This window comes from Squalius cephalus (genome assembly GCF_949319135.1).
Source record: "Squalius cephalus genome assembly, chromosome: 23".
NCBI lineage: Eukaryota > Metazoa > Chordata > Actinopteri > Cypriniformes > Leuciscidae > Squalius > Squalius cephalus.
The window spans coordinates 20070560-20085510 of NC_137144.1; the positions used below are offsets into that span (position 1 = coordinate 20070560).

The window sequence follows — 14951 nt, forward strand, 5'->3', positions numbered from 1 at the left end:
ATGTCCATGCTTTCCTCTTGATATTTAACCTACTCTGGCACTCTCCTGGGTGGCGAGATGCCTTTGCGTGATGCACTTGAGCTGTTCCACCATGAATGCCCGTGGTATAAATTTGTCAGCCTGGCCAAAGGCCATGTTGTGATGTGTGGCTGTCTAGTCCTCTGTGGTTAGTTCAGGCAAGACATGGAGACAGCGGTGAGAGTATTTATATTCCAAAACAATCTGCAGTGTTTGTGATAGCAGCCACACAAGGGCCGCTCTGGTTGCATCGAATGAAAGTCTTGACATTTTTGTGGCTTTGTGTTTCTACATTTTCATTTATTTCTTTCTCTATGTTGTTGCAAACCGAAGTGGTCCGACGTGCCTCATAAACATCCTAGCATGAGCGAGAATGGAAGAGTTTTATTAAGGTTTACTCCGCTTCTCTCCTCCATTTCGCTCGTTTTCTCTTTCTCACACTTTCTTCTCCTTAAGTCTCTCCTTTTTCTCCCTCCCTCTGTCTCCTCTTTTTGAAGAACTAAGAGAGGTTATGGTTGTTTTTTGTTAGCGAGAAAGTTGCGCATGTGTGAATGAGGGTGCAGTTTTAGAAAAACAGGGTCAGCCAAAAATAACCAGGCCTGTGAGAATAAGCGTTTGTACTGAAAGCAGCTGAAATAACTTCAGGAGATGAAGCTCAATCGTAGTGACATCGGAGATGACTATTTCAGTGTCTCATCTCAACACGGTGTCTCACACATGGCCTGCCCTAGAACACAACTAATGCACATGGTTGCCTGAATTACTAGTTGACTAATCGGAAGATACCAACTAGTTGATTTTGAATACTCACTCCTTTTGGTTTTAAAGTTGGACTATTTTTAGCTTGACCTGTTTTAAAACTTGAATGTGTATGTCTGTAGCAGCATTGAATTTAAAGATTCATAAACTAGTCAATGTAGCCATTTGTTGGACAACTAGTTGACTATCATGGCTTATCCCTTGTTAATGCCTATATTAGTCATTAGCTTCTTTTGTATGAGCTATAAGGCTATATTGTTCATCAATGTTTATGTTCTAGAGTCATCTATGACCTTTGTAGGGCAAACTTTTGGTTTGTACAACTCTTATGCAAAAACTGTACTCTCCAATCACATGAATGTTTGTAGTTAAGGGTTAGTTAGCATTCATGTCTGATCAATAACGTGAATCTGGAGCAAACAGGCAAGGCTGCTGTCTCAGGCTTTGTCACATATCCTGTTGTAACAATTCTGGGCCTTCTTTCAGGTGGAACAGTCCAAAGTGCTGATAAAGGAGGGGGGCGTTCAGCTCACGCTCACCATCGTCGACACACCAGGCTTTGGAGATGCGGTGGACAACAGCAACTGGTAAGTTTAATTTCAAGTGCCTTTCAGACTCTTGGATAGACCCTGTCAGAGACATATAGTCAAAAGACAAAATCATTTTATATGCAGAATGCTATATGTGATGGTTTTAAACCTATTTATTACAGATTATAATTCACTGATTTCTCAAACTTGCATCTGACTTTGCCTTTCATCTCTCCTCCTCCCCTTTTTTCAGCTGGCAGCCAGTCATCAACTACATCGACAGTAAGTTTGAAGACTTCCTGAATGCTGAATCCCGTGTCAACAGGAGGCAGATGCCTGACAACAGGGTGCACTGCTGCTTGTACTTCATCGCCCCCTCTGGTCACGGGTAGGTACTGCACCTTCTACAAATGAAGCCTGGCATGAATCAACCAGCTTAAAATAGAAGCACCACACACACACGTCCTGATTTACACATTTTGCACTTTGCTCAGGAGTGGGATGATGTTGGAATTTTGTACATGAATACTATACAACTGTGGTACAATGAAGGCATCAGAACATGTGACTGCGCACTGATTTAAATGCATTAACGAGTGGAATGGAGAGACAGAGGACATGTGAGCACAGATGGAGATACATACTTCCCACACCCATATCCAAAAGCATTACATAATGCCCACTAAACTCGGCCTGGCGTATGATAGGCGTCGCCTTGTTTATTTTTGAAAATGAATAGCTTATTTAGCTTAGTTTTACTAAGGAAAGGAACGTTTGTTAAGACAGAAATAAGATTTGTGATAAAATATGACATATTTTTTTGTGATGCAAGAATGTTTTATTTGCTTTGGGGAATATTTATCGCAGGATCCTTGAAACATACATTTCATTTTTTATTCATTTTTGGATGTTTTTTATTTATCTTTTTCAATTCATCTGTCCATTGTTGTGTGATTTAATGGCATTGATGTGGGAAAATCCTCTATAATTCTTTAGTGTATAGTTCATCATCTACACTCTCTGAATAGAAAAAACAAAGCCCCGTTTACTTTTCTATTTACATTCAGTGACCTCGCGGTCCTATGTGTTCAAACAGCCCCACACATTTTCTTGCGTGCCCTTTTTAGAGACGCCACTATGAAGCAACATTCATATCTCTGTGACCTTTGTGTTGCATCTTCAGTCTCGACATTCCTGAAATGTATAAACAGCCCCTCAGCTGGCCCCAAAACCACACAAACACACACAAACCCAGCTCCATGTAAAGAACAGCCTCTTTGTCTGGAATCCCAAGTGAAAGTGATGCTAAGAGAGACAGAGCAAGGCCCTCATTCCCTCCATGACATAATTTTTCTGGTTTGGAAGGAAACGATGAGAAAAGGGTCAGTGCTGTGTGGTGGCTCTGTGCTGACAGTGGGCCTTCTGCTCTGATCTGTTTATTCATGCCTGTTTCTGGACACTGACTTGTTTTTAGTTGTATTGCATCACTTCAAAAATGACATTTATGTATTTGGTTTATGTGGAAGCTTTGCAGACTTATCTAATGTTTTGCTTTACCTTACTGTTACTGTGGAAAACCATGTAAAAAGCTGCACCTTTTTATTGTTTTATATTTTTCCCCATTGTTTCATGAAGTTGTAGTGGTTTCTCTACTTGTACGACTTTTGCAGGATTATTCATACACTTGGTTGTAAAATGATTTCCATAATGCACTATACAATATCCTATGCTATGCTATATTAAATCATATACTACTCTATACTATGCTTTAAAATTCTATTCTATATTCAATACCCCTAGAAGACAAAATGTAATGGGCACAATTTATTTATTTCATTCAAATAATTATTTATTTATTTATTCATATATATTTTGTTTCATTTTATTTTACCATTTAGTGTATTGTAGTGATATCAGCATTAAAAAAGTTTAAAAAAAATTTAAATTAAAGGGATAGTTCACTTTGAAATTAAATTTTGGTATGTTTTAGCTTACCTGAAGGGCATCCAAGATGTAGGTGTCTTTTTTTCCGCAGTAGTTTCAATTTTGATATTTTTAGGTCAAACCGTTCTTGTCTGTCAGTCATATAATGCAGGTCTATGGTCACTATCTGAAAGAGCATGCACAGAGTCCAAATTAAACAATTCTACACCGTAAGTACACATTGATGGCCTAAGACACGAAACGAGCGGTTTGTGTGAGAAAACGAACAGTATTTATATCGTTTTTACCTCTACACAACCACGTCCAAGTGATCTGAGGGCGCGCGCGCTTCCTGGTGTGTGACGTGTGCACGCGTTCTGGCTTAGTCTGCGCAAGCGCCGGAAAGTGTACAAGAGGTAAAAACGATATAAATACTGTTAGTTTTCTCACACAAACCGCTCGTTTCATGTCTTAGGCCATCAATGTGTACTTACGATGGGGAATTGTTTAATTTGGACTTCTCTGTGCATGCTCTTTCAGATAGTGACCATAGACCTGCATTATATGACTGACAGACAAGAACGGTTTGACCTAAAAATATCAAAATTGAAACTACTGCGGAAACAAAGACACCTACATCTTGGATGCCATTGAGGTAAGCTAAAACATACCAAAATTTAATTTCAAAATGAACTATCCCTTTAAATATTTGTATATTGTATATTATATGGCAATGGCATACAATAATTTATTTAGTATCTAAATAATAATGTATTCGCACCACAAAGCAGCTTCATAAAACAAATCTAGATGCAATTGAATTGTATTCTGAATCTTTTTCAGACTGAAGCCTCTTGACATCGAGTTCATGAAGCGTCTGCATGACAAAGTCAATGTCATTCCCCTCATCGCTAAGGCCGATACTCTCACGCCAGAAGAGTGCCAGCTTTTCAAGAAACAGGTGTGTGTTAGTGTGATTTCACATTTTACTGCTAATGATTTACATTTCACCATTTTTCTCAAGTATGCTACTATTCTCTCATCATAAGATTATGAAGGAGATCCAAGAGCACAAAATCAAGATCTATGAGTTTCCCGACACAGAGGATGATGAGGACAGTAAACTGATCCGAAAGATAAAGGTAAAGAGTCAGTCCAGGTCAAAAGCCTTTTAACTAACTTTGAGCTTGATTTTGGTAAAACGTTAATAATAATGACATACAAGCGTCCGGGCATATATAAAGTTGGTACTACATTTGAATTTGAACTTACTTCATGATCGTTAAAAAAGTATGTCCTATATTGTATGAATATGGGTAGTATGAATGAAATTCGGATGTACTGCAACCGCCATGTTGTTGTTGCGTCGCTTCATTGCCATTCACAAATCCTCTCCCGTGGCCTCATGGGATAGTAAAGTGTCCATTAAATGTGCCCTTCTGCGGAAGTACTTGGTCATCCGGGTATGTTTCGGATACAATTATTTCGGACATACTGCTCTTTTGGCGTACTGTTTTTCCCCTACTAAATGAGAAGGGAAGTATTCTTTTTCGGATGCAGCCGCAGTTGTTTAATTAAGTGTTTTTTCCATTTCCTGATGTTAGTGGTTTTGGAAATATGAGATTTCTGCCCGACAGTGACGATATGTAATTATATAAAAATCGTGAACAACTGGAAAAGTCTAACTATGGAGAAGTCATGGAAACGCATTCAGTGAGAATCTTGAAGCATTAACGAATGTTAACATACACAATGTTACTTAAATTATGAAATTAGAATTTCACAAAGGTAAATGGTTTCGTCATTGAAGTCTTCATTATAAACAGCATCCACAGTGTTGTTTGTTTCTCTAGGTCAGCTTGAGGTTATTATTGATGAGATGAACTACAGAACTAATTTAGTTGTCTGATCCGGCCTGATCTGGATCTAAAGATCGATGCGAACCTACGTCAGACCCCCTGCATCCGTTCACTTTCCCAGTGTGTGGTCGATACAGACTCTCTGTAATTATGTTACGTTGTACCGACAGGAGAAGATGCCTCTGGCCGTGGTCGGAAGCAACGTGGTGATCGAAGTGAATGGCAGGAAGGTCAGAGGTCGCCAGTACCCCTGGGGTGTGGCAGAAGGTACGTCCTGCATCAGCATGACCCATATGTGTTCGTCATGAGGATTGCACCATTTCTAAGGGAATAGGGGTGTTCCAGTGCGTACAAAACAAATGCATGAGCTTGCTGGATGATCTCCCTCCCAGCTGAGGGATTCTGGAAAAGGGATGACGACGAGGTATAAGGTTTTCCAGAGAGAAAGACTGTCACCCCTTCTTTTCATCATGGCCCACAAATGACTTGTTGTTGTGGTTTTACTTTCCCCGCCTTTCTTTCTTTACAAAGCTCTCTCCTCCCTGCAAAACTTTTTCATTTGGAATTGTTGTTGTTGGTGAGTGAGTGTGTCTTTTTTCCTCAGTTGTTTACGTGTCATTCTTTCTTTTCTCTTTTTTTTTCTTTCTGTCTGCTCTTTTCCATGACTGACAGAGGGCATTATTGGTAAAGAAAACCATTTTTCATTTATATTCTCTTTGTTAAGGCCTCCCCCTCCTTCCTCTTCCACCTTTTTGCTGCTCTGAAACTTTGCTGGTTGTCAGATGTTTGCTCTATAAATAGTCATGGAGAAACCTATAAGCTACAGCCCCCATAGAAAATAGAGCAGCGCTGCTCTCTAACATGTTTATATGTTCTTAATTACTCTCTATGTAGGGCTGGACGATATAGAAAGCAATTACAGCCTTTTGATGATGCAATTTTCTGATTTATAAAAAAAAAAAAAAATCAAAGTAAACTATAATTTGAAAATGAAAGTAAAAACTCAAATTATTATATTGTTGAATAATATAGTTTGAAATTCTGAAGAACTGTAATATTGTTAAATATTATAACATAAAAAAAAACAGTTTTCTACATTAATATTTTAAAAATATATAATTTATTCCTGTGATGCAAAGCTGCATTTTCAGCATCATTACTCCAGTCTTCTTCAGAAATCAATCTAATATAATGATTTACGGCTCAAGAAACATTTATTATTATTATCAATATTTAAAACAGTTGTGGTGCTTAATATTTTAGTGATTTCATTTTTTAAGGATTCTTCGAATTCAAAAGAATAGCATTTATTTGACGTTACATAACTAGTGCTGTCAAATCGATTAATCACATCTAACATATATATATATAGTGTATATATATATATATATATATATATATATATGTATATGTATATATGTATATATATATATGTATATGTATATATATATATATATGTATATATGTATGTATGTATGTGTGTGTGTATATATATATTGTATACACACACACACATATATATATATATATATATATATATATATATGATGTGATTAATCGATTTGACAGCACTAATCAAAACCTATATATTATAAATTTCAGTTTTTTAACTATATATATATATATCTCCACAAAATTACCGAATTTTTTTTTAGCAAGTTTATTTTATATTGCTAATGTGACAGTGGTGATAAGAAGCAAAGTTTACTTGCAGATATTTTGTGAATCATAGACAAGGAGGGAACACAAAGCTTGTCTAAATTAAAACTCTGAAAATGTATGTTGTTGCTTAATTTGATATTGCCAACCAAATCATTGCGAATACATCATAAATATTTGAGATATCATCCAGCCCTACTCTTATTTTTAAACAAGACCTTATTCAGACATGCATGCCTCCCATTACTTATTTCCAACTTCCATTTTGGATTTAAATACACTGAGGGGTACAAAATGCGCCTTGGGTCTGGGGTCAATTTTTTTCCCCGTTATATCATTTTTTATTATAGTACTTTTGACATCATCATTTATAAGCATTTTTGCCTCTGAACTCTGATGCGGGTTGACTGAGTGCTAATGTTTCCATCCTAACCTCTGATGAACATTATTCTAACACATGATTCAATAAATGGGATGTGTTTTTGAGGCACCCATCCATACCTGTCAGCATCAGGAGTTTGCTGTTGCTGTCCCATCAAAAAAGAAATTACAAATCCCATGATCCCTTTAGACATATGACTCCACCTCCTGCCCCTCCCCCTAGCTCCATTTGGCTGGTATCTCTGCTTGTCATCGCTATGCCATGTAACCCTTCCCACAACACACCATTTTTAGTCTTAGTAGCCCATAAATCACAGGTTGAATGGGGGTTCCTACAGGAGAGACTTTAGTCCCGCCCCTCCAACTGCTCTCTCACAGGTAGGTGGTTGTAGCAGATGATTGACACGTGGGGCAGTCAATCAGAATGAGTTCTCCGTATAGGTAAGGTTCTCGCTTGGTAAAGCATCTTAGGGCTCTATAACTGTTATAGACATGCAGAAGACGTTTCATCCTTTAACCATCTGTCAGAAACCAGTGTCTCTGGTCCTTTTCCAGAATCCCATGTGATGACAGCGATTTTTGATCATACATACCCGTGTATGATCACATAACAGCGGTCTGAACTGCTAACCTTTTGTTTATTTTTGTGACTGTTTAACCTTTTAGCATTTTCAGTTTGGTATCTAAATACTAAATTGTGTTTTCGTTTAATAGACAACCACCTGACTTGTTTTTTGATTTTTCATTTGTCAGATGTTCCATCAACAACCTCAGTTTCTGATCCTGTTTTAATTTGTCACTGTATTATGTCTGTTTTTATATGTTTTAATAATTAGGGATGCACTGATATTAAAATTCTGGCTGATATGAGTAGTCAATTCATTATAAATGATTAGTAATATAATTCTATACTATTTTGCCTAAATACTAAAATAAATGCTACAAGTGAATGTAGGCATCACAAAATTATACTGTACAGTATGAGTTTTGAGATGTATTAAATATTACATTTAACACTGTTATTAAATTATTGTTTTTAAAGATTAAAAGATGGCAAACACTGTCTAAATGTAAAAATATTGGAAATGAGCATCCACAATCAAATATCCAATATTGACTGATACTGATTTAAAAAAAAGGGCCTATAACCGATACGATATTGATATATCATGCATCCCTATAAAAATGTGTTTTTGACTGGGGTTTTTAATCAAAATATAGGTCATCATAACTGCATACTGTACATCCACAAAAATAATACATTTCATGTCCACTTTTATTGTTACACTTAACAATTTTACTACATTATATGTTGTAGTCCTGCACATGAATATGCAATTTGAGCCTACTTACTTTTTTTTTTTAAATATATATTAAGTGCTTAACTTTGTATTTTCAAATTTGAAGTAAAATCTAAAAAATGATCTCTTAGGGATTCTAAAGTTTAGAAGGGTTTGGAAGTCATTCTGATGATGTTATTGGGCTAAAACATCTGTTTCGTCTTGTTTCAGTGGAGAACGGTGAGCACTGTGACTTCACGGTCCTGAGGAATATGCTCATCAGGTGAGATGAGATCGTTTACTGTGTCCTGACAGGTTTCCACAGTAAAATACTGTGGATGCAGATCATTTCTGTTTCTAACAAAATGCAGGTTAAATTTCTTTGTTAATTAGTTTTAGCCTATCAGCTAACTGTCCATTGCCGTTCCAGGACTCACATGCAGGACCTGAAGGACGTGACCAATAATGTTCACTATGAAAACTACCGCAGCAAGAAACTAGCAGCCGTCACCTGCAACGGGGTCGATGCCACCAAGAACAAGGGCCAGCTAACAAAGTACGAGAACAGTTTTATTTTTAGTTCAATTTTTGTCCCAAACAACATAAGCTGTTTCCATCCACCTATTTTTTTGTTATTTCATTAAAAATCGCTGGATGGAAATGTGTAAATTCTAATAAAATGCAAATATACTATGCGCATAAACTACGATGATGTGCATAAGCTACAATGGAAACACATTTACAGAATAAATCCCTCGATGCTGATGTGATTGCCAGTGGAACAATTTTATTGCACAGAATCTCAAATGTTGGTTTGGTCATTCTGAAACTCCTGAGCCAATGTTTGTCATCAAAATGGTTGGGTGTAATAACCTCACAGAATTCTCGATTGCGTTCCTGAACACCAGGCATCCGAATGACAGATAGCATGACAACATTCATTGCGTTTCTTCTGCATGCTCTAATTTATGATGTACGAAAAAATTCCCCGATTAAGCAACTTTCATTTTACTACAGATATTTTGCACCAATTTTCCAGGAAGTGAGGATTTTGATCTCTTGAACACATGGGATGGAAACGTTTTTGCGATATTCCAATTTTGCGCGTAATTTACATTCTCAACTTTGGAAATGGAAACTTATCTATTGAGTATGTGACTGAGATCCTGGATTTCTTGCAATTCAAGACATTGATGGTAATCTCAGACCTGTAGCCTAGTGGTTACAAATTCTTAGTCACCATGAAATCAAAAATGGACAATTCTTATTTTTTTATACAATATTGCAGTATTTATTATAAATGATTTATTTGTCCACATAAGGTTTTTTATTCATGTGACCTTGTTATCTTTAATCAAAGTAACTCTTCTCTGATGGCGTGTCACTCACATGAGATCACAACAGTAGCCAACCACAATGATCCAACGATCCAATCAATTCCCCATGGACAAAATCAAGTCCCGCCCAACATTTAACTTAGATATATATGGAGGACCAAACCTGCAGAAATTAAAAATGAATAAAGTAATAAATAAATGAATAAATAAATAGATAAATTAATAAATAGATAAATAAATGTGATAATAACTATGGAATGCCAAACCTGACTTAAAAATAAATAAATAAATATGCGAAGAAATGTAAAAAAAAATAAATAAATAAAATGACTATTTATACTTTTATTTCCTTATTTATGTATAATTATATTTTTTTCTCATTTATTTTTTTCATTTATTTATGCATTTATTTATTTCCACTTTTATTTATTTTCTTCATATATTTATGTATATATGTATTTATGTCTACATTTATTTATTTCCACATTTATTTATTTATACATTTATTGCTCTGTATGCTAATGAGGTGGGCGTGTTTTACCTCAGACATAGCAATCGAGCTCAGAGTGGCAGTGCTGAACTGCTGACCTATAAAGTCACGTCCACAAACCTCTAGCGTATTGTTTGGTCACACCACAAGCTGTCACTGTGGCCTCAAAGCTTCAGCACTGCCACTCTGAGCTCGATTGCTTTATTTATTTATAGACTATCACAACTTCCGTTTCATGTCGAAGTTAACACGTCTAGTCTGAACATCTAAAGAAAGTTCCTTGTCGCAATGTCACTCTTGTAGGAGTCCCTTGGCCCAGATGGAGGAGGAGAGGAGGGAGCATGTGACGAAGATGAAGAAGATGGAGACCGAGATGGAGCAAGTCTTTGAGATGAAGGTCAAAGAAAAGAAGCAAAAACTGAAGGACTCTGAGGCAGAGGTGTGTATGTGTTCGGTTTCTAGTTACATTTAACATGGAGTATCACAAACACTTAACTGAGTTTATCCCTGTGCTTCCTCGATGCAGTTGGAACGGCGTCACGAACAGATGAAGAAGAATCTAGAAGCTCAATATAAAGAGCTTGATGAGAAGAGACGCCAGTTTGAGGAGGAAAAAGTCAACTGGGAGGCCCAGCAACGCATCCTGGAGCAGCAGAAACTTGATGCATCAAAGTGAGACTTTCTCTGTTCATCTCAATTCCTCAGTGCCCTGCTTTCTCTCTCTTAAAAAAGACTTTCTGTAACTCTGCATTATTCAGTCACTAAATAATGCAGTTATTGTTTTTAATAAGAAACTGCACTCATGCATAGAAGTAGATTCAAGCAGGCTGACTGTCACATTTGCCAAAAGAAATTTTGTTTTTACAATTTCATTATTTTAATTTAAAAAAAAATTATAGTAAATTTATATTTGATACATTTTAAACAAAAGGTATTATTTAAAATGTATAAGACAAATCTAAGATATTCTGCATATTGTGGTTTATATCTTTTCTTAACTCACTTTATACTTTATACAAAATACTTGATTACTGTTATACATTCACTACTAAGATTTGGGGTCGCTAAGATTTTTTAATGCTTATGTCAAGGCTGCATTTATTTAATTAAAAATACAATAAAAACAGTAATATATTTTGAAATATTATTTTAATTTAAAATAGCTTTTTTCTATTTGAATATATTTTAAAATGTAATTTATTCCTGTGATCAAAGCTGAATTTTCAGCATCATTACTCCAGTCTTCAGTGTCACATGATCCCTCAGAGATCATTCTAATATGCTGATTTGCTGCTCAAGAAACATAAATGTTGGAAACAATTGTTGATTTAATACATTTTATTCAGGATGTTTGATGATTTAGAATTTTTTGTAACATTATTAAAGTCTTTACTGTCACTTTTTAATCAATTTAATGTTTCCAATTTCTTAAAAACAACTTTACTACCTCTAGAGTTTTGAAGGGCAGTGTATATTATTACCAGAGCATCGATACACAAAACAAAAGCAGTGGGATAATAGGAAAAAGGAAAAAATAGTATTAATTATAACAACTAAAATAGGAAAATATTAGTAATTACAATAAAGTTACAATAGCTATAGTTAATATTTCACTCTGTCCTGTTAAATTTATATTTGAAATGGTTCCTGTTGGTTAATTTCTTCTGTCTTTCTTTGTTTTCAGGACAATGGAAAAGAACAAGAAAAAAGGGAAAATCTTTTAAAGAAGCTCCATTCCTCTTAAAACCAGAAACTCCTTGCATCTCTTTTGATGCTCTGATGTTCTATGACCCCATAAGAAACACGTGCACAAGTGCTACTGTACACAATCACTGCACACTCCATTGAGTTTATCACCATCTTCTGGTTGACTGTCACATCACACCACATGCCCAGTCTGTCAAGTGCATGTCTTACTTGACCAACATTCCCTTGAAACGTTAAATGACGGTTATTACAAACAAGACTTTATGTTTGTAATATTTCCTAACAGAACAGGCTGTTTTCAGACATTTTCAACTCTGCTGTCATCATTCGCACACCTTAGTCTTAAGAAGGTCTCAGTAGGTTTGTAAAGATGTGATGGAGAGTGAGACAGACGGATGGAAGCATGTGCAAAGGGATAATACAGAATTAAGCATGTATGTGTTGAAAAGCAAAGCTATGAATTGATGGTGTTTGTGTTTGAGACCTGCAGGTGTGCGTCACATGATGTTGTGTGTTTCTCTGGGGTCATAGACAAACCTGTTTAAACATTATTGCACAGCTAAATGATGACGATAACCGTTTTCCATGTTTTTAAACCATTTGCTGGCTGTGTACGTATAGATAATTGTGTCCCTACCATAGTTGGTGTTATACAAAATGGCACGATTGCCAACATTAATAACAAACAATAGTCGGTTTTGATATGGATGAATATAAAGTAATTACAATAATATTTTAGGACGTTGCTCGAACGTTCTGCCTTAAAATTGCAGACTGTTTCGGCATTTGTCTGCTCATGTTTTGTTTTTATTGTGATCATGTCAGATGTCCCTCAGTCTATTCCTAAACTGATCTGAGACCAGTTTGTTTCATTTTAATAGTTGGGACTTGGCTTTTTAGTTGTTGGGGCTGGTCCTGGATCAGGGCTTGGTGGTCAGTTTTAACCTAAATGAGTTCAGTATATCTTATTTTAGCCATACTTACACCCCTTTATAATAAACTCACTTTACATTCCAAACGTTGATGGGAATTTAAGCGCTCTTTGTTTCCGTTGGATAGTTTAGATTGACGGCACGCTGGCTCTATCACATGCCAAACAGCGTATAGACCGCAACGTGCACATAACTCTCAACCTACCCATTGCAAAGAGTCCCTGTATGCCTCATGTGTTCACACACTACTATATATTTTGCAGGTTTGTCATTATGCAAGTTCGAACACTCAGTTCTTCCTGTCGTGGATCGCTAAGCCACACAGACGCTCTGAAGTACATGTTTGTTTTTTAGTTGAACAGTATTTTGGAAAAAAGGAAAAATTCTTTTCTTTAACCACTCTACACTTTTTTTAATAGTAGACCTGAACATGGCTCTAGACATGTTTGTTTTCTTATTATTTTTTGTACATGTATACGATTTTCAATCTCCAATTGTTATCTTCGTCTGTTATTCTTTCTGCCTAACTGTACATTATTAAACTCGAGATGTTATGCTGATGATGGTTGTCTTGTCTTTTCTTATCTTATCACTATTTGTTATGACAAAATGTGGAGACACCAGGGGCCTGTTTCAGAAAGGAGGTTCAACCAACTCTGAGTTAAAACTTGAAATCTGAGTTGACTTACCCTGAGATGGGAAACTCTGAGTTTTCGGTTACAGAACAGCTGAATTGAGTTAGTTCAATCAACTGAGTTGACTTACCCTGAGTTGACCTACTCTGAGTTTAGCGCCTGCACCACAACTATAAAAAGGCATTATCAATGGAGCGCAGATATTATGAGTCACCATGGCAACAGCGCCAGACAAAAAGAGGTCTTCATATTTCTCACCAGTACGAACATTATTACTGTAATTTTACAGTATTAGAACATTAATACTGTAATTTAATTAAAGGGATTACTGTTAATTCTTCTGTAATTTAAAGTAAAATCTGATGTAATTGCATTAGACTATACAATTCTGAATATTTAACATACATTTTTAAAAGGTATATTTTTAATGTAACCTTCTCCCTCTACACACTTTGGTCAATTCAAGAATAATTCATGCAATTGTATATTGTTTATTTGAAAGCATTAAAAGTGCTGTTCAAGTGGTTGAGGTTGACATGGGATTTAGTAATAAGTAAACCAATACTTTCTAAAGATTGTCATTATTACATTAATCTAATTACACTGTTGAAGATGTCATTTGTAGTTAGTAATACAAGTAACTTACCCAACTGTTATAATATCTGAGGTGAAACTGGAAGAACAGTATGTTATTAAACCTAATTTTAATTTCCATGTAGGTGCAATCCTGCAGGTATTAAAAGAACATGGCAGCTGCTGAAAATTAAATATAAAAACATAATTCAATCAAGTAAGGCTTGAGCATATCATGGGTGTAGGCTACCTGACTTTACAAACATTTGACATATTAAATAACTAAAGCATCCAGTGTCTAGCAGTGCAGCAGCAGTTTTGGCTGAGGGAATTCCTGGAGGGACTTCAGAGCCAGTCCCAAAGATCTAAGGGCCTTCATAAAATGTAAGAGGTTTACATGTGTTATTTTTTATATAGGCTATTTTTGATATTTCCATTTATTTTACTTTGGGTAAAACTTTTGGGTTTACTTTTTTTGTTGGTCCCAACAGATTCTGATGGTAATATCTGTCTTTTGGAGCCTCCTGTCCCAACAGAACCCCAGGCAGTTGTAAGTAGCCTACTCAATACACCATTATGACAAATAGTGTTATAAAGTGTAGGCTATACTCGACCAAATGCTCATCTTCACAGGACGATGGGGATAAAGAGTTTCTGCTGCCACAGAGAGGCCTACAGTGGTTAATATTATGTGTGTACACATCAAACAAGCTACATATTCAGATTTTTTCACATTTTTATGTGGATAATCTAAGTTTAAATCTAAGTATAAACAGGTATTCTTATCTCTCCCTCCCTCAGAGTGTGGAAGAACAGCAGGAGGAGGGTCCATCAACTTCTGTTGCACAGATGAACACAGTTCAGTGAT

The 14951-nt window shown here is 36.0% G+C and overlaps 1 protein-coding gene across 3 annotated transcripts in view; it reads left to right on the plus strand.

Annotated features, from left to right (window-relative positions):
- septin15 (septin 15) overlaps positions 1-13436 on the plus strand; it is a 34696-nt gene extending 21260 nt beyond the window's left edge. For all 3 annotated transcript variants that reach the window (XM_079859115.1, XM_079859114.1, XM_079859116.1), the window contains exons 4-13: positions 1264-1364; positions 1561-1695; positions 4074-4191; positions 4280-4372; positions 5260-5356; positions 8641-8692; positions 8840-8965; positions 10540-10675; positions 10763-10908; positions 11921-13436. In XM_079859115.1, the coding sequence (XP_079715241.1) occupies positions 1264-1364; positions 1561-1695; positions 4074-4191; positions 4280-4372; positions 5260-5356; positions 8641-8692; positions 8840-8965; positions 10540-10675; positions 10763-10908; positions 11921-11960 (1044 nt within the window). In that variant the 3' untranslated portion in view covers positions 11961-13436. The remainder of the gene's footprint in view (positions 1-1263; positions 1365-1560; positions 1696-4073; positions 4192-4279; positions 4373-5259; positions 5357-8640; positions 8693-8839; positions 8966-10539; positions 10676-10762; positions 10909-11920) is intronic.
- The last annotated feature ends 1515 nt before the right edge of the window (positions 13437-14951 follow it).